At 35.0% G+C, this 20,266-nt stretch overlaps 1 protein-coding gene across 1 annotated transcript in view; it reads left to right on the forward strand.

Annotated features, from left to right (window-relative positions):
• Positions 1-20,266, forward strand: part of LOC129003685 (uncharacterized) — a 49,156-nt gene that overhangs the window by 18,669 nt on the left and 10,221 nt on the right. The window contains exons 4-6 of the mRNA XM_054431984.1: positions 15,910-16,007; positions 18,895-19,032; positions 19,673-19,798. Coding sequence (XP_054287959.1) covers positions 15,910-16,007; positions 18,895-19,032; positions 19,673-19,798 — 362 coding nt within the window. The remainder of the gene's footprint in view (positions 1-15,909; positions 16,008-18,894; positions 19,033-19,672; positions 19,799-20,266) is intronic.

Raw genomic sequence — 20,266 nt, forward strand, 5'->3', positions numbered from 1 at the left:
ATGATTAATATTGTTCGTCTGTATTGTTGGTCCTGTATATTGTCGGGTCAGGTAAAATCTTGTACGTTACACGTTACGCAAGAGCGTGTTTACATCACTTAGGTAAATTATGCAACTCGCTTCCGCCCGTTGCACAACCTTCACCTGCGTGATGTAAAAACGCTCTTACTACACTTGTAAGGTAAATAGCTATTACGCCACATTACATTATTTTGACGAACTTTCCACGCAAGGATTTAGTCCAGAAAACAGCTGTTTGCCGCCAGCTTATTCAAATGGGGTTTCATTGCGTACTACTGTACTGCAATGAATTTTGCCGGACACCAATCAGCTGATTATACTGTATTTAGTTGGCAGTGAGTGGTTATGAACAAAAACATAACCTCTCTTAGAGGTTATGACTAGTGATTTTTAGTCCTTTAGTTGGTGGAAATATATAAGGATTTGTACGGATTTAGTAGTATGGCGTAAACTATCGTACGTAACTCGTCCAAAATATGTGTACCGGACTCGTATGGTAATCCCGTACTCGACTTTGTCTCGCACGGGAACGACCACACTCGTCCGGTAAACACTTATTTTCAGGACTAGTAACGTAATATACTATTACCTACGACCGTTTTTTAAAGTAGCCATTTCAGTCCAGTTCTTAGAATTAAAAAGTTTCACTTTACAGCTGTTTACTTTCATATCCGCATAGTTTCATTTCATATCCGCATAGTTTTCTCATATCCACACAGGTAACGGACCAATGAGGTTCAAGTATTGAGAGAAAAGAATTAAAATTGTAATGCTTCAAACGTCAAATAATCAGCTGATCAGCTGATCAGTTGACCAATATAATTGTTTATCCGACTTGTTCATGTTGATACTCGCGTATTCTTAATTAAGTTGGTGGAAGTCCAAAAATAAATGAAATATTTGCCGAATTGTACCTGATACAATATTATTTATGGTAAGAATGCTGCTAGCAATGTAATATTTAACGAAATTTAACAAACACGTAATTACAGGAAATCAGCTGATTATACAACAAGTCGTTGCATCACTTTCAGTGGAAATGACAATACACGAAAACATAACCTCTCTAAAAAGTTATCAGTAGTTATTGTTAGTAATTAAATCCAGATTGATAGTAATTAAAAAACGGTCGTAGGTAAAGTAGTGTACGCAACTCGCGTTAATAGTCTTTACGACACTCGTAGAAGTTTTTAAGGCACTCGCCAAGGCTCGTGCCTTAAATTTTCTACTCGTGTCGTAAAGACTCACTTAACGCAATCGTTGCGTAAACTACTATTACGCCACACTACATTATTTTGACGAACTTCCCACACAAGGATTTAGTCCAGAAAACAGCTGTTTGCCGCCAGCCTATTCAAATGGGGTTTCATTGCGTACTTAGAGTCTCCAGAGTCTCCACTCAATGGGGCATAGCATTACCCGTGCAGCGCCAGGCTGAGCAGCGTCAGCGGCCCGAACTACGCGACCTTCGGTAATGCAGTACATCAAGTTGCTAGTGCGCTCTACCGGTAACCATGCAAGACGCAACAATGACGCAAGTCATCCCGCTGCTGCGAGCTCCCTGTCGGCTTTGCTAATAATTCAAGCGTGCTCCTTGCGAAACCATTATGGTTTAAAAAAATATTTCTATATATGATGGTAAACATTTTATTCTGAACTACTCGTATAGAGTAATTTATTTTATAATGCGTATGATTTTTACACTTTACATGAATGTACCTATGTTGTAAGATTGGACATTACTTATTTACGCCTCTGAGAAAGTCTGTAAGCATGCTATTGCTGTAAAATTCCATAATAAACCTTTTTGAAAATACATGAACATTTTTGAACATTTTGAACATTTCCCTTAGAGTTAGCGAATTAATATTTCCGAGTTAGAGAGTTAATATTTCTATTTGATTGATATATGTTATGAAATGATTTATTTCCGCCATGTTTCAAAGTTCAAATAAAGCTTTCACACTTTTCATGTGTCATTTCAAATTCGAATATCTGTATTCTGCTTAGAAACAAATTTAGATAGTTACAATATCCTAAATTTACTCTTTTACCCTTTTACTATAATCGACGAAAATGTATTAATTTACTGAAAATATTTATTGTCAATGTCATGTAAAATAGAATCAACAAACGTAGGCATAATAAAAAAAAATACCCCTCAATAATAACTAACCAACAGTGTATTTAATCCATGTCGTAAATTTGCCTTTATACTGTTCATACACATGTATGTATTTTTAAACTACTAATTTTAAATGTGTATGGACCAATGACATTTTTCCAACATGTACTTTTTGTTACCGTGCTACTTTTTGATACACACTTAATACTTAAACTACACTTTCTCCAAACGTCACAGGTCGCAGGCAGTGTGGCACTACTTGACAACTTAACACACCCTCTTGGATGGTTTTTGTGTCATAAAATGGTTTTTCTGCCTATGGGTGCGCCTTTTATAACCCTAAGCCCTCCCTCCAAACTAGGAACTAGTAACTAGTCAGTATTTTGAGAAGTGGCATTGAGAACAGTCGTTGTCTTTAATCAGTGTATACGTTAACTGTGATATAGGTGAACGTTATTATTTATTTATTAGCTCTTTAAGTTAGTTCCCGTTATTAGTGACTTCCTGAGTACTATTTGTTATCGAAAATGAAATTTTTATAACGGTCTGTAAGATTTTCTACAATGACCTCGCAAAAAAAACAGGGTGATAAGTGTTTTTTTTCTAGATGCAATGCTACTAAAAGAGACAACCCAGACCGAGTATTTTTTAAGTTTCCAGTAGGTAATCCGGAAGTGTGCAGTAAATGGATTTTAAACTGCGGAAATGAGAGTTTGTCTGAGTTACCGGAATCTCTGTTAAGACGCCGAACAGTGTGCGATCGTCACTTCGAACGTTCGTGTTTCACTAGTGACATGAGAACACGCCTGGAAAAACACGCGATTCCGACGTTAAGTGGCGATGGGAATAACATCGATGTCTCAGCACCCGTGTCGTCCACACCGACGCCAGCAGCAGCCCTCCAAGACACAATGGACATATCGACGACGTCGTCTCCACCTCCACCAGAAACTTCAACAACAGGTAGGCAGGCATATATGAATATGTAATTTTATAGTTAGTTGGGGAAGCCTCTGATAAATAGTTAACATTGTTATGCTCCTTACCCGGCGAAAATGAATCGTAACGTATGATTAGAAACTTATACAGTGAAACCTCAACGAGACCTCCGAAACAAGTCGCCATTGACAAGTGTCATTTTCAAAGCTTCTAATATTTATTTGACCCCTAATCACATGTTACTGCAAACCTCGATAAGAACCTCCATAATAAGATTTATTTAACAATCCGTATGAGAGTCTTGTTATTGAGTTTTTACTGTAATACTATAACATACTTTGCTGAAATGCCGAAGTGGGTTTATACATAGGTACCTGTATAATGTATCCACTACAGTAGGCCACTAGAGTAGAGTTATAATTACATTAGTGTACCTGTTGCTAGAAATCGAGCAATAGCAAAGAAGTACAGGAGTTATTTATAAACAAATAACTTGTTTAAAAACTAATAACAGTAATAATTTCCGATGATTTTAAAAGAGTCAATTAAAAGATTATTAACTAATTGAAATACTCACAATTTACACAACAGTCCTATTCCAGTTTAAAGGGTAAATTTATAACAATCAAACTGCCCATGGATGGGAAAAGGTAAGATTACAATTTAAGTCAACGTAAAAAGGCTGTCAGCTTTTATAAAGTACCGTACCTAAATTATTTAGCCAATTTGTAGACAATAAAGTGTAGAATACTTTAAACTCTACAGAATAGAGTTAGGCAAAAACTGGCAGAACTCTGAAATGGTGTTATTTATCATAGGCTTACTCATATGCCAAATCCTTAAAATAAAAATTCTATAATTATATAACATCATTAAATACGAACCAACATCCAAAACTATACACATTTTTAATACAACATAGATAATTTACACATTGACTGTTTACAATTAACATATGTTCTTCTTCTTTTTACTTTGAATGTTTGCTTCGCAACGGGAAAAATCTGTTTCATAATCATTGAAATAGATTTGTAATAAATAATCTATCATAAAGTCTAAGATTAAATAACCCTACCACATAGTTGTTTTATTTTTTTGGATCAGCTGTCTGAAATTGTGAAATAGACATTTGACAGTTCTGGTTGTTTACATTTAAATGTCAAAGCAACAGCTGGAGTTTCAAAACAATGTTTGTTTCCCATGTTAATCTTATGGAGAAATACAAAACTTTAAAGGGCCCCAGGGCCTCACTCTCTTATTATTTACCTAAAAAGAAAGTTTCCTGTACAACTTCACGTTACGCTCTTTCCAATGACACCAAAAACATGTCAATCGGTTCAGTAGTTTCGGAGGAGTAATTGTCACAAAAATCCTGCTTGCGTATTAAATAAGTAATAGATTTATTGCTGTATTAATTCAAACTTCAAATAACCCTGCAAACTTCTGTTTACAGTCGTTTTTAGATACATTAACCTCATTCAATAACTATTAGTGAATAAGTTTGTGAATGGTATTTGCCTTTTTATAAAAAAAAAAAAAAAAAAAAATAAAACAGTAGCAAATTAAATTTTGACTAGCTGGCCTTGAAATATACGTACGGGAATTGAGAACTCCATTAAAACTGTATATAGTTATATCAATATGTATAATGCTGATAAATATTCACACTGGATAAAATGTATCTATTTTTATTAAAATAACTAAAAAGTAATCTCCTTTATATAAATTGTAATGATCAACCATAAAAGTAAAATGTAAACATTGAAAACAATAATCATCTGTCTTGACCGCATTTGAAATGAACTAAACCATATGTAGTCAAGATAGACTAAAAGATATGACATATAGTTTAAAGCAGTTCAAAATTTATTGTAAAGAAAAAGCAGTCAAGATGAATTAAAACTGGTGGTCGTTGTTACTTTCCCAACCATTCCTCAAAAAGTCGCGTAGTAAAACAATTTTCATAAGGTTAACTAATAGTTATATAGAATATTTTTTTATTCAACCGGCTGTTACTTAAAACAAATTATATTGCACTAAAGCAAACTAAAGATTTTCAAGACAGTTCAAAACAATGTATTAGAACATCTAGTAATTTACTATGTATATTTAAATGATCTCTCATCCTCTTACCGATTCAAACAATGAACGTATCAATGATTATAGCATTACACACACATAGCATAAATAACACAACCCTACGTATGTTATTTCATGTTCATCCAAATGCTGAATTTGTGTTGAAAACGCTGAATGTTTACAGCTGTTACGTTAAGGAAATTGTATTATACCAAAAGCTAGGGTAGAATGTTAGCGTCGGTTGCTAGACTTTTTAAAATTTGAAGCTTAATTTCTAAAAAAAAAATGAAACCCTAAACTATATACAAGATGATGATGATGATGATGATGATGAGAGCCAAGTACATTTATATATTGGTTGGCATGCTTTATAATACTGAAAAATATTTTGGTTTATCCTTGTCGCCGAAACGTAAGTTCTTCGCCAAATAGACACCTTTGGTATTAACGAAACCTTTTTAATTTTCCTAAAACTAATGTGTAATTTTAATAAAATATGAATTAAAACCAAACGAAACATCTGAGAGGAGGAGGAGACTGTTTGTCAAGTCATAAAGTTTTGCGAACTCAACAATGTTACAAAAGACAAAACCCGCGCCCAAATCAGGGGCTACAAAATTCCAAGGACAGGCGAGGGAGAGCCCGTCATTTCGCAGAAGGACGAGTTTTATGACTCTGCTAAAAGCCGAATAGTGGCCCTAAAATAATTGAATGAACGTTAGACTCTATGTGTTGACACGAGGAAACTAGTTAAACATACTGGACTAACTTATTATGAGTATGCGTAAAAATTCCCTAAGCCTATCTATATTTAAAAAAAGTAACTAAACATTACAAAGAGCCATATGATGTTAGTCTGTTATGAAACAGTTTACTGATTCGTTCAACACTATAGTTATCATCTTAAAATCCGCACCATGGTGTTACAGCGTCGTTTTAATCCAATCCAATACCATCTAAATAGGTCTATTAGTATATTTTAATATGCAACCTAAATACGCAATTATAAAATAGTTTCTTTAACGTTTACCTATTAATAATGTAAATGTAAACAAAGACTCTTTGCGTAGTAAGTGTATACAGTAAACCATCTAATATATAACCTAAATACAGTATAAAGTAAAACACTCTAGAATTATGATTAAAAACTATGTGTAAACAATTTCTTTGAACGAGCAAACTGTAAGGTTAACGTTTATCAAAATCAGATATAAAACATACAGATATCACTTATAAAATTAAGTATTGTCTGTGGAATACACGGACTAATGAAATATTATATGCTGTAGATATGCTACCAAGGGTGTAATATCAAATTCTATTTTTTATTGTGTATTTTCAGGACCTGTGGCTGGGACGTCATCGAGTGGCCAAGAACTACCCCTGCTATCTACAACTTCTCACACATCTCTTCATTACACCGGTCCTTCTTGTTCCTCCACTCCCTATGCTAGTTACTCTGTTCAACATACGCGGACATCTGAACAAAGTAAACCAATGGATCAGTCGCCTAAGTACGTTAAACACGTTGGAAGAGCAATAACCAAAAGGAAATTAATGATGGACGAAGATACCCCGAGAAAAGTAAAACTACGTAAGCGTCTTACCAAAGTAAAAACAACCCTTCGTCAACGATCTGCGCAGCTCAAACGGATTAAATCCAGACATACGACCATAAGTAAACATACTGTTTACAAGGCTGCATGTAAGGAGATTAAAAGCAATGCATTTAAAACACTTTTGAAGATGCAAATGATGCACACGAAACGAAGCAACTGGTCAGATGATGAAAAACAATTGGCCATGGAAATGTTTTACAGATCGCCGACCTTATACAACAACATGCGTGACCAAAAAAACTTCAACTTGCCATCACGCTCAACCATTTCAAGGTGGCTTAATGTAATGGAATTGAAACCAGGGATTAGTGAAGAACTACTTAAGTTATTGAAGATCAAAGTAAATAACATGTCTCCTCTGGAAAAACAAGTGACATTGATGTTCGACGAAATGGCTATTAAAAAAAATTTACAGTTCAATGAAAAAAGAGATGTCATCGAAGGTTTTGAAGACTTGGGCGCCTATGGAAGGACGCCAAGAGTAGGAGACCACGTTTTAATGTTCTTGATCAGGGGCCTGGCGTATAAATGGAAGATGCCAGTAGCCTATTATGTCACTAGCCGTACAATGTCAGGAGACATGATTGCCACTGTGTTGAAAGACTGCATAACGTCACTGAGCAACATTGGTCTCAACATACGAACAGTTACTTGTGATCAGGGGACCAACAACCAAAAGGCTGCAGCAATTCTAAAGGTTACCGAATCATCACCATATTTCACCGTACAGGAAAAGAAGATTTTTTTTATTTTTGATGCTCCACACTTGTTCAAGTCGATAAGAAATGCTCTTCTGAAAACAAACATCCAACATGGTGATGGAGTTTGGGCCAAATGGGACCACTTTGTGACCTTGTACAACTTAGACAGCAAATCAGATAAAGCCAGATCATTATGCAAAATTACTGAAAAACATGTCGCGCCAAACGCTTTTGACAGAATGAAAGTGAAATTGGCGACACAGGTATTCAGCCATTCTGTCACTGCCGCCATGCAAACCGCTGTGGGCACTGGCCAGCTACCAGCTGATGCAGTAAACACGGCAACCTTCATCGGGAGACTTAACGACATTTTTGATTGCTTGAATAGCAAAGTTCAGTTTGACGCTAATACACTGAAATGTGCAATCTCTTCTACCGACGCTGGCCTTCGTGTAGGAGAAACATTGAAAAATGCATTACCGTGGATACAGACCTGGCGGTGCGATAAAAAAACAAGCAGATCACTCAGCCGACCGGGAACCGGAGTTTTGCCAACGGGTGTCAGGTAGATGGGGGGGATGCCTTCGGCCACCTCTTGGTGCGGAGATTTGCCAACGGTGGTGGTGGGAGAAAGAGTGTGACGGAGGGAAGGAGAGCGATTGTCAGGGTTGTCTACGCTTGGCAGTTGTGCGCTTGTCGCAGTGGGTTAAGTTAGGTTAGGTTAGGTTAGGTTAGGTTAGGTTAGGTTAGGTTAGGTTAGGTTAGGTTAGGTTAAAAATTCAATACATTTCCTTTCACAGTCAGAGGTGCATAACTCCATTACTTTGAACACAGTCAGCATCTTTCCTGGTTTGTCCACCCCTAGCGGAAGCCACCCTCACGGTCACGTGTAATCTCTCTCTCTCCCTCTCCCCCGCTCGCGCAACCCACAAAAGTTGGCAAAACTCCGCAGTATGTGGAATTCATGGATGGGGACCCTTTCTACCTGATACCCGTTGGCAAAACTCCTACACTCCAGCCGACCTCCTTGTTTTTCAGGGTTGTACCAAACAGTGTCGTCAGTCCTTCAACTTTGGAATGACATCAAGGAAGAGGACACCAAGTATCTCCTGACGAATCGTTTGACACAAGACGCCTTGGAGAATGAGTTTGGAATTGCAAGGCAAAGGTGTGGTTATGAAAAAAACCCATCTGCCATGCAGTTCCGTCAAAATCTGCGTCACAGAATCCAAGTGACACTAATGAAACCACCGGAGTCTGCTAATTGTGAAATAGACGATGACGTCATCCTCACTGCGTCCGATCTGGATAAAATCAGCGACACCGAAGATGAAGAAGGAGATGGTGATGGTGATGGCGAAGACCAAGTGAGAAACGTCGATGTGTCTATGTCAACTACAGAAGGAAGTGGACTTGAAGACATGGAAGTTGACGACCCAGACGACATAGTCCAATCTGACGACTCGGATATTGACCTTGACGCCGAACATATACAGCCACCTCAAATTGCCCCAGATCAACAACCAACGCTGGAAAGCTGTTCTGTTCAGTAAGTAAATATCAGCTCAAGTACGCCTTTAAATTTGTCACTTTATTAGGTAACTAACGTAAAGTAATGTCATAAACACTCAATTCATAACAAATTTTCACAACTAAAGAATTATTTTTTATGGAATTTTTAAACTCTAACAGTTTTTTCACTAAAATAAACAATGCAATTATTATAAAATCAGTAAATTCAACGTATCACCATAGTTTGCTTCCTACTGGTAATACAGTTCACAGGCATATTAAATACGGAAAAAGAGCAAGAGTTGAAAATACTTTTTTGCTCGTTTAGTTAACTATATTGTTCGTCATATTGCGCAATTGCTTAAGCAAACTAAGTTATAAAACGGCAACACTTTTAAGATAAAGATAACCTCTCAAAATGATTAATGCTGTTAGTATAGGATTCAGACAAACTACGTCATTTGTTTATGTTTATGATCCATACCAGCCTTTCTAATATTCGTGGTGTAGGCCTACATTATACTATCGGCATGTCGAACTGTTAACAAGAATGCAACAATAAGCTAAATCAGATTAAAACCAGCGAAACATACTTTAGATACGTGCGATTGCTTATTATCGAAGCTTACACCAACTGTGTTTACAGTTTACAACAACTGATTTTAACTATCTAGGGACTAAAAATGGTATTTACTCCCTAGGGAGTGAATGAGCTACTTAAGACTAGCATGAAAAAGTTGAATATAGGTTTGAAGGGAATACCCCTAAAAACGGTTCTATAAAACAAAAACAAATCAAAATCAAATGTCTTGTGTTACAATTTCAATGTATTTCAGGTATGTTGCTGGATATTTAGCGAAGATTTGCTTGAAGAAATTCTCATGTGAAGAATGCAGCCGAGAGCTTACAACAGGTGCCCAGCTCAGTGACGAAAATGAGCTGCTGATTCTTCACAGGAGTTATTCCACAAAAGATGGAACAAGCCATCTGACTGCTCCATCCAAGGAAATGGCATCCGTAACAGACGTCATGTTTTTTTCTTTTAAAGAAAACTTTCAAAAAATGAAGCATATAGTAGGGGTCAAGTCATCCTTGATGTCTTCAATCAAAAAGGACATTATGAAGAAACATAGAGAATGGCTAAAACTAGAGTCTACTTGCAGGGAGCATCGCGACTTCGTAGTCAACTTCCTTGTGCGTTTGAAAATTATAAAAACTGTGCTGTGGACGTCCCGTAGCTTAAGAATGGCCCGCTACGGAAAATCTACTACAAAATCAGTACCACATCAACGTAAACTAAAAAATTTGCAACACTTGTAAACTTTGTTCAAGAGCTTCTTGTCATACACGCATATCTCAAAACTACGTAACCATAGATCAATGGATGAAGGCCAATAACTATTTTGTATTATTTATTACTTGAGTATCTTTTGCACATTGGTGCATCTTGTAAACTATTTTTAATTCACGACATTCGTTTATTTAATCATTCAGCTGGTTTCATTATTTCTTTAATATCGCGATTATTCTATGGTGTAAATTGTAGTATTTTTCCCATGACATATGTTTAGTAAGCTGTTTCGTTTTCCTTATTTAGTTTACTGTATACCTTGTAAACTCTAGTATTTTAACATTACATACGTTTCGTAAGCAGGTTCGTCGCGTTTTAATATCGTGGTTATTGTATAGTGTAATTTGTTTTATTAAGTTCATGAAAAACGTTTAGTGAGTCTTTTCGTGGATTGTTTAGTATCGTGATTATCCTATGGTGTAAATTTTAGTATTTTGTGCATAACTTGTGCTTAGTTAGCTGTTTGTATTTTTTTTTGTTTTTTTTTTGTTACTGTTTCTCTATTAAACTGTAAGTTCTTGTATATATATATATATATACACGTTTCGTTATTAGCTTTTTCTTTGAGATTCGGTATCACGGTTAATCTATTGTGTAAATTGTAGTATTTTTTACAAGATATACGTTTAGTTAGCAATTTCGTTGTTTTGCTATATTTTTTCGTTTACTGTATGACTTGTAAATTCTTTGTAGAATAATTGTAGTTTTTGGTCCATGACGTACGTTTAGTAAGCGGATATGTTTCTTTTTTTGGTATTTCGTTTACTGTATAAGTTACCCTGTAAACTGTATTTTTTGTACAATGCGTATCCTTTGGTTACCCGTTGTTCTTTAAATACGTATTCAGATTATTCAGGAGTGTATTTTTTTCAATGGCATACGTAGAGTTACCGGTTTGATTTATATTGCCTTTTTTTACATTACTATTTCCATATGATTAGTCAGCTGTTCGTTTTTGTGCATTACCATTTCCATATGTTTAGTCTGCTGTTCCGTTGTTTTTTAAAGCGATTATTCTAGGCCTAGGGTGTAAACTGTAGTATTTTGTTCATGTAATACTTTGAGTTAGATATTTGATTTTTTCATTGCGTTGTGCTAGGTTAAAAACGTCGTATTTGTTGATAAATTTGTTTGTTTAGCCGTAGTTTCCTTCTTCCTTGTTTTATAACGCATTTTAATACTAAATTATTAATAGTAGGTAATTATTTGATGTAATAGGAAAATTGTTTTTACAAGATTTGTTCGTATTTTTCTTTTCGTCATTATTCTATTATGCCTTTAAAGTATTTATAGTAAAATTCTTATAGCAATATGTATTTTTCAATTCATAACTTTGTATTGAGCCTCGATTTTGTTTGATTTATAATGTATTTATTTATTGGTATACTTGATTAGCAAATTTATTATATCAAGCCAATTTTACAAAGATTTTTAAAGATAAGTCTCTGTAAATACCTTTGTAGTTGTACACTCGTACTGTCAACCAGTTCATATGAAGTAATGGTATAAAGATTTTTAAAAATTAAAGTGTCTGTCGATACCCTTGTACTTGTACTTGTACTCTTGTAGTTACAACCAGTTCATATGAAGTTAATGGTATAAAGATAAAAAAGATTAAACTGCCTGTACATACTCTTTTACTTGTACTCTTGTAGGCCTAGTGTAAAGCCGAATCATAACTATGCATATTTTTGAAACGTTCTTCTCTCGTAGAATAAAGTGAAAGTAGCGCGTGTTATGTCACCGAGGAAGAATATGTAGCCTACAGTGGTTTGGGAATCAGGGGTGTACGACTTAACCGATGGTACCAGACAAATAATAAGGCGTAAAAATAAACACTGAAATAATTTTATAACACTTACCATATTAAAATTCTAGTAAATATTTTCATTTAAAACTTAAAGTAATAAAGAAATTTAGGATTTATGTTATAGAATTTTGTTAAATAAGCAGTGCATATGCATTATCGTACGTGTTCTTAGTTTTAAGTTTATTATATTATGTAGAGAATATGTAAACCCACAACAGAAATAAAACAAACTTAGTTGTAATATCAATATAATAAACTATCGGTTAAACGATAAAAATGGTTTGCTATAAAGTTGATCAGTATTGAACGTAAAAAGAAAGGCAAAATTTTTTTACAAACCTTTGTAATTTGATGTGAGTTTAAAATCATGATAGACCTTCAAGTAAGTGAATCATATACAGAAAAAATAAATAAAATTGGGATTCCTGTATAGCCTACAATTAATTGTAGCATTACAATATTGACAAATAACTTTTTAATTGAGTAATGTATGGATAAAATTATGTTATATGTGTTAGAGGCAGTTGATGCAGTTCGTGTTCATTGCATTCGCTTTGTAGAGACAGCTCGACCTGTGAGGGAGAGGCAGGTTGCTGTGGGAAGTGACGATGAGTAGGGGGGGAGACTGACGCGCGAGCGCGGTGCAGGCTACCTTAACGCAGCGTGTCTCAACGCAGACTGAGCTCAGCGGCGTACTGCATTACCATTGACTACCACGACCCAAGCGTCAGCGGCCCGAACTACGTCGTCAAAAGCGGTACCGACTAACAGTATAGCGGTGGGCTCTCTAGGTTAGGTTTATACTCTTATACTCAATGGTACTACTGTACTGTCATGAGTTTTACCGGACACCAATCAGCTGATTATACTGTATTTAGGTGGCAATGAATATAAACAAAAACATAACCTCTCTTAGAGGTTATGACTAGTGATTTTTAGTCCTTTAGTTGGTGGAAATATATAAGGATTTGTACAGATTTATTAGTATGGCGTAAACTATCGTACGTAACTCGTCCAAAATGTGTGCACCGGACTCGTATGGTAATCCCGTACTCGACTTCGTCTCGCAGGGGAACGACCATACTCATCCGGTAAACACTTATTTTCAGGACTAGTAACGTAATATACTATTTCATCATACAGCGGCAAAAAGGACCGTTTCGGGTATAATGTCTAAAGGTATAAAAGCTCATTTTACTTCTTAAGGAGTAAGAATCAGCTTTTGAAAATTATTTGTAAACTTTGGTTGTAACCGATTTACCGAAAGTATGTATCGATTAATCGATTGTTTTAATCGGTTGTAGTTTTAGCTTTCTTTCCAACAGTTTGTCATTTATTTTACTGCTGATTCATTTTCCTTAAAATTGTACTATTATTGACTTGTACAACTTTAAGGAAACCGAATTCGTGGTAAACCAAAATACTTCCGTCGCAGCAAAACTGCGGACTAGGTGAAGTTCTATTTGCATGATTTGATTTTCAATTAAATCTAAAGATTTAAGTTTTCCTTGAATTCGGATTCGGTTTCCTTAAATTTTTATACAGGGTGAATAAAAACACCCCCCCCCCTCTAATATTTTTCCAAGTAAATATACAGAGATATCCTTTTGGTGGTCGAGCAATCTTTGCAGGAAGTTACTATTGAAACATTTTTAGTTGTCCCCCGAATCCTTTTGGGGGGACACTAAAAAATTTTAAATGTAAACCCCCTTCAAGTGACACATCATTTTGAAGTGTTTACAAAAACTTAAAGAATGGTGAAAACCAGAGCTCGCTATCTCTTCTCTATCCAAAATGGCAGCCAATATTAACAATTTTACCATAGATTTTCCACAACATTTGACAGGCTACCATTTTGGATAGAGATGAGATAGCGACCTCTAGTTTTCACCATTCTTTAAGTCTTTGTAAACACTTCAAAATGAGGTGTCACTTGAAGGGGGTTTAAGTTTAAAATATTTTAGTTGCCCCCCAAATCCCCCCTTTTGGGGGGACACTCAAAAATTGCAAAATGATAAAATGAAACTTCCTGCTAAGATTGCTCGACCACCAAAAGGATGTATCTGTATATTTACTTGGAAAAATATTAGGGGGGGGTCTTGACTTTTTATTCACCCTGTATATCAATAATTGTGATTTATTAGGTACTGGCGGAGTATGTTTTATCTATGGTATAGGCCTACTGGGTACACAACTGGAAACTTTATTTCAAACATATCTTGGTATAAACCCAATCATTTACTTTCATCGTATTGAACTTATATGATACTTGTATAGTACTTTTTAACTCTTGGAGATGGGAAAAACGCCATGTTGTGTCTTATTTGCAATAAATTCCCAATCAATAACACTAAACATCATAGATAACTATGCAACAACGCATATAAGCTGATCGACAATAAAGTAATGAAAACAGGGAACCCCAAAAATATAAGGTTGTTTTGTCATTAAAATGTGTCTCACAGCACTTTTAATTTGGGTTGCGCGTTAAAAACACCCTGTAAACACCCTGCTAAGTGCTAAGGTCAGGGACACAAGCTTCAGAATGCAATGTAAGGAAATGAAAGATCTGTGCAGTTTTATTACTGACCAATTATTAAATGTTTCCTTATGATCAATTTATAAAAAAGCCCAATGGTCAAAAAAGTTTAAATTTCGAACCGTAACAAATTAATGTAGTTAATATTTTACAGGACTGAACGGTTGATCCTTTATAACCTGTTGGTTACCTATCTATGTATTGATAAGGTAGGCCCTATATATTTTTTTATACTAACGCTTATTTCTATAAATTTGCCTTGAAAACGTTAACATGAAATGTAAACTACAATACCTAATTTACAACTATTGTATTTAGTTCGGCTTTAGCCACTACATAATGTAGGCAAGTATTTCATCGTACAATCATTTAGTTGGATGCAATGTTGTGGTCAAGCCACCCTCTACACCACCCAACCAATGTCCACCCTATTACCAGCTGTCAAACTCTGACACATAAACACATAGTCACACTGGGGCGCTTCCGTTTATACCACTCCTCCCCTCACCCACCAGCACTAACCCAAAACACAATTATTACACAGTTCTAACTTCTGATGGAGCATCACTTTCAAGTTGATAGGCAGTTGATGTGTTTAAGGGGAGACAATTTATTTATAAAATCAATGCCTTTTAGCTAAAAATAGTACTTCATCACTTGAGCATAAAGTGACTCTTTTCCACCCGAGAACTCAATTCGGTAAATGAGTGAGGGCTAAAAAGACACTTCTTGCCCTAGTTGCCTGTGCAATTAACTATATTTTTCATTATATTGCAACATTGTTTGCAAACTGAGCTAGAAAAACGAAAACACTTTTAATTTAACTAAACTTCCAGCTTATTTTTAATTTTGCAAATACAAACAGCTATGTAGTAAGTGAATCAATTATTTTGTCTATTTACTACTGTGTTACAGTAGTGTACATTATTTTATATGTTGAACTAATGACAAGAAGGCAATATGTTCATACGCTACAAACGATGAAATCGATAGATTTTTTATTTTAATACATGCGGATTTTTTACAATCAAAGTTTGCAACAACTGAGTTTACAACAGCTGAATTTTGCTCTCTAGGTGCTAAAAAAGCCTTTTACTCCATAGGGAATAAAAAAGAGCTACTTTAGACCCGCAACGCATATAATAAAAACTGCAATTTTTGCAGTAGTATGACAAAATATTATTATTATGACTGACCAAACTATGGTTTACAGGTGACAATAGCTACAGAGCTAGGCAAAGTCGTGACGAGTCTACAGGTAGAAAGATCTGAAGTAGCATTCTTCATATTCACCAACGGAAGCACTCTCAGGTGATGAAATAATATTTAGTCTAGGCATTAGGAAAGTTAGGAGAAAGTTTAGGTACAGTCCTAATCACCACTTTTCTTTATGTTTTTTGGGTCGCTGAACACGAATATGAGGTTTGCTGACAGATATTTTGCCCGGAACATTGGTTATTTTGTGAAAAACCTTAAAATTTAGGCACTTTTTTTGGTTTTTCAGGCAAATCTCGATAAGTATGGGTTTTTGATAAAATCCTGCTTTGTAAAATTAAAGATGACAAAATTTACTACAAGTTTCGTATATAATGTTTGTTTCTACGATGAACCGTTTCGCCACTAGAGCACACTAAAAAAAGCCAGAAGTACAAAAAATTAAAAACATTGCTAAATGCTGCCGTTTTACATTACGTTTCCATGAAAACAACCCATGTTACGATAATTTTAACTATTTATTCATGATAAAAAACTGAAACACACTTAAAAATACCCCCGCCACAGCAAACCTGCAGACTAAGCGAATTTCCATTTCCCTGATTGGATTTACACTAAAATGTCTCCTTAGAAATATCACATTTATTACTGATTTAAATAAAACTTTAACGAGTACTTAGGTTTGCTGCAACAGGGAGGGTAAAAAGGTGATTTTTGTCAAACGTAATAATTTAGTATAATATGAATGCATTTTCCAAAGTTGATCAAAATATGTTCATAAACAAGCAAACTACAACAGTTTACTTAGTCTCCATAAGAATAACATGGGCATTTTAAATTTACAGATTTTTGGAATTTTCTCTGTAACCATTAGGAGCATAACAACGCTTTAATATACTAAACTATTTTTTTTAAGCTCTACAAAATGGCATAGAAATAAATCGCTAAATTTTAAGTTCATATGGTCAAAAATAGGAAAAACCAATTTTTACCTCATAAAACCCCCTATAAATCCCTGTTCCCATAATCCGATCATGCTGGGCAAAACCAAAAATGAAAATAAACAATAACCGTTTTACAAAGGTTTTACATTGGGTTTCCATGGAAACAACCCATGTTACGATAATTTGAACTATTTATTCATGATAATGAACTGAAACACACTTGATAAATCTATGCCAAGATGTATGACTGACTGACTGCTGGAACATTTCCCGTTCCCACAAAACCCCCATTTATTTTCTCAGCACAGGGATGTTGCTGGCCACAGGGTTGACTGCTATAGTGGTTGAGAAAAAAGGATGAAATACATTAAAAGAGTTGTAGATAACTTTTAACTTTGGTAACGTCAAGTTCAGACGAGCAGACCGTGTCCAGCCACTTGCCATAGTAAATAACGCGATGAAAGTAGAGAATTCTTACCCGTAAATCCCAGCACATTGTTTCAACGTATCAGCATCGCTAAGGATTCTGATGAAGAACTAAAACACTTCTTGTCCTTCTTACGGAGAAAATTCCAAAAATCTGTAAATTTAAAATGCCCATGTTATTCTTATGGAGACTAAGTAAACTGTTTTAGTTTGCTTGTTTATGGACATGTATTGATCAAATTTGGAAAATGCATTCATTTCATACTAAATTATTACATTTGACAAAAAACCTCTTTTTACCCTCCCTGTTGCTGCAAACCTAAGTACTTGTTAAAGTTTTATTTAAATCAGTAATAAATGTGATATTTCTAAGGAGACATTTTAGTGTAAATCCAATCAGGGAAATGGAAGTTCGCTTAGTCTGCAGGTTTGCTGCGGCGGGGGTATTTTTAAGTGTGTTTCAGTTTGTTATCATGAATAAATAGTTAAAATTATCGTAACATGGGTTGTTTCCATGGAAACGTAATGTAAAACGGCAGCATTTAGCAATGTTTTTAATTTTTTGTACTTCTGGCTTTTTTTAGTGTGCTCTAGTGGCGAAACGGTTCATCGTAGAAACAAACATTATATACGAAACTTGTAGTAAATTTTGTCATCTTTAATTTTACAAAGCAGGATTTTATCAAAAACCCATACTTATCGAGATTTGCCTAAAAAACCAAAAAAAGTGCCCAAATTTTAAGGTTTTTCACAAAATAACCAATGTTCCGGGCAAAATATCTGTCAGCAAACCTCATATTCGTGTTCAGCGACCCAAAAAACATAAAGAAAAGTAATGATTAGGACTGTACCTAAACTTTCCGCTAACTGTCACTTATAATCCTAATATGCCTATTGTACTATTTCTAAAAATATCTATTTGTGTTCAGCTGTCTTCCACATATTAAAAGACCAAAGAAAAGAAAACATTTTTATTTTCAAGAATTAGTTGACTTTAACCTCTTGTTGCTTTAAGTAGACTACTGTTTCAAATAGGTTTTAAATTTTGTGATTTGCCAAATTATTAGTCTAAATTTTTAAAAGGTACCATTGCCAAGGATACTGAAGTAGACACCCGATTTACCTGGACCAGCTTTTGCTATTTTTTAAATTAAAAATTAGCAGTTCTGTGACCCAGTCACGGAATTTTTCAAAAGCCCTATATTCTATCTTATTTTTGGTTGCTGACTTGGTTGTGGTGGGTCATAAAAAGTTGTTACAGCTCACAAAATATCGGCCCAGTTTGACTTGGTAAAAAAGTTTGCGTATTCAACAGAAACCAGCAATTTATATCAGCACAATTTGTCGATGGGGGGCTCACATCAACTACGATTTTGATAAGAAGACTGGTGACAACTTTAACTTAGGAATGGAATATCTAGTTGTATAAATAGCAAACTCATTGGCTGCTCAACTGTATAATAGTTGCTATCAAAATACAATACAGAATAGCCAAACATGTACTGCAAAACATTGTTTAGACTTAGACAATCCATTTTCATTCTTTATAATGGTACCGGTAATATAAATGTTTAATTTTTCTCTTCAATAAAGTTGATGTGATGTCATATAAGGTCCAACTTGACTCAGAGGTTTAGAGCTACAGACCAAGCATTGACTGACATGACAGCTTGGCCTCCAGTCAGCCTAGAAGACACAGGACTACAGCCCATGACCAAGGAGAAATGCCAGGAGGAGATCAAGAGCTTCAGGTCAACCGACTCTTTAACTTTGTAAATTTAGGTACATTTTAAGTTCTGACTTTGAAAATTATTCTTGTAGTTTTGTTAAAACTTTCCCTTCTCTTTCTTTTTATAAGAAACCGTTTTTGTAATTGTGTGAAACGGATTATCCTAGTCTTTTTCACCAAATCATTTTTGTTAAGTAGTCATCAAAGTTATGGATCCGACCCGAAGTTAAGGAATAAGTTAAATCTTTAATTGTAACTTTAGTACTACAATACCCTACATTAGTGGTTGCAGTCGAAGGAATCGTTAGTGAGGTTATTGGTAGCAGGTGTGCAGTTAAAATAAATGGATGAGATAAATGCATTATTTATAATTTCTCTAGTCTGTTTTAGTAATACATGGTTTGGTTATTGATATAACGTTGGAGTATAATATCTTCTGAACTTTTTGGAGACACATATATTATTAGTCTGGTAGTAAACATTAGTCAATGCTCACATGCTTTCTCAGTTGATGAATAATTAGTGTAATTCAGAAAAAAATGTATGATAGCATACATAGCACTAGCTCTAAGTATCAGGGAGATTATCATTTGAGTACTACAAGTATTGCTATATCAATAGTTAAAGATTAAAGATAACTTTAGTGTTTTCCCACTTTCCAGAGAGAAAATCAGTCCAGAAGAAAGTCAGATGAAGGACGTACTGAGATGGTACAACACTGTCAATGCAGCACTGTTGAGTCACCTCACAGCTCAGATCAAGGAAACTGACAACAGTGGTGTCTGGAGGTAAGTATTCTAGTGTTTTGAATGTGCATTTAAATTGTGTGCGTTAATGGAAAAATATAAAAGTTTGAAAGGTCCAAAGTGTGTAAAGTTGTCTAGCTATATGTATTTGTACCTTCATTAGAAAAACGTTTAAAAGTGAATTGGACCTTGCACCATGGAGAAATCACTCTGCAAGTTCAATGACAAAGTGGCTAAGAGTAAAGACCATGAATTTAAGAAATAGATAAATAATTAATCAAGCTTATATGCTGTTGTAATTGTTGGTCAACTTTGATGCACATCATGAGGATTGATTGGTAATGGCTTTTCCACTAATTTGTACATTTATTTTTACCCTTCAGTTTAGCTTTTTTCCTTACTGATAGTGTTTTTATTAATTGATTAAATTTGTCATTAACACACCAGGGTGCATGTCAAAGATGAGTGAATTAGTTAAAGTGCCGGAGTGAATAAATTGCAATGAAACAC

The sequence above is a fragment of the Macrosteles quadrilineatus genome, unplaced genomic scaffold (assembly GCF_028750875.1).
Source record: "Macrosteles quadrilineatus isolate MER2022 unplaced genomic scaffold, UCM_ALF_1.0 Scaffold_9__3_contigs__length_116548681, whole genome shotgun sequence".
NCBI classification, from domain to species: domain Eukaryota; kingdom Metazoa; phylum Arthropoda; class Insecta; order Hemiptera; family Cicadellidae; genus Macrosteles; species Macrosteles quadrilineatus.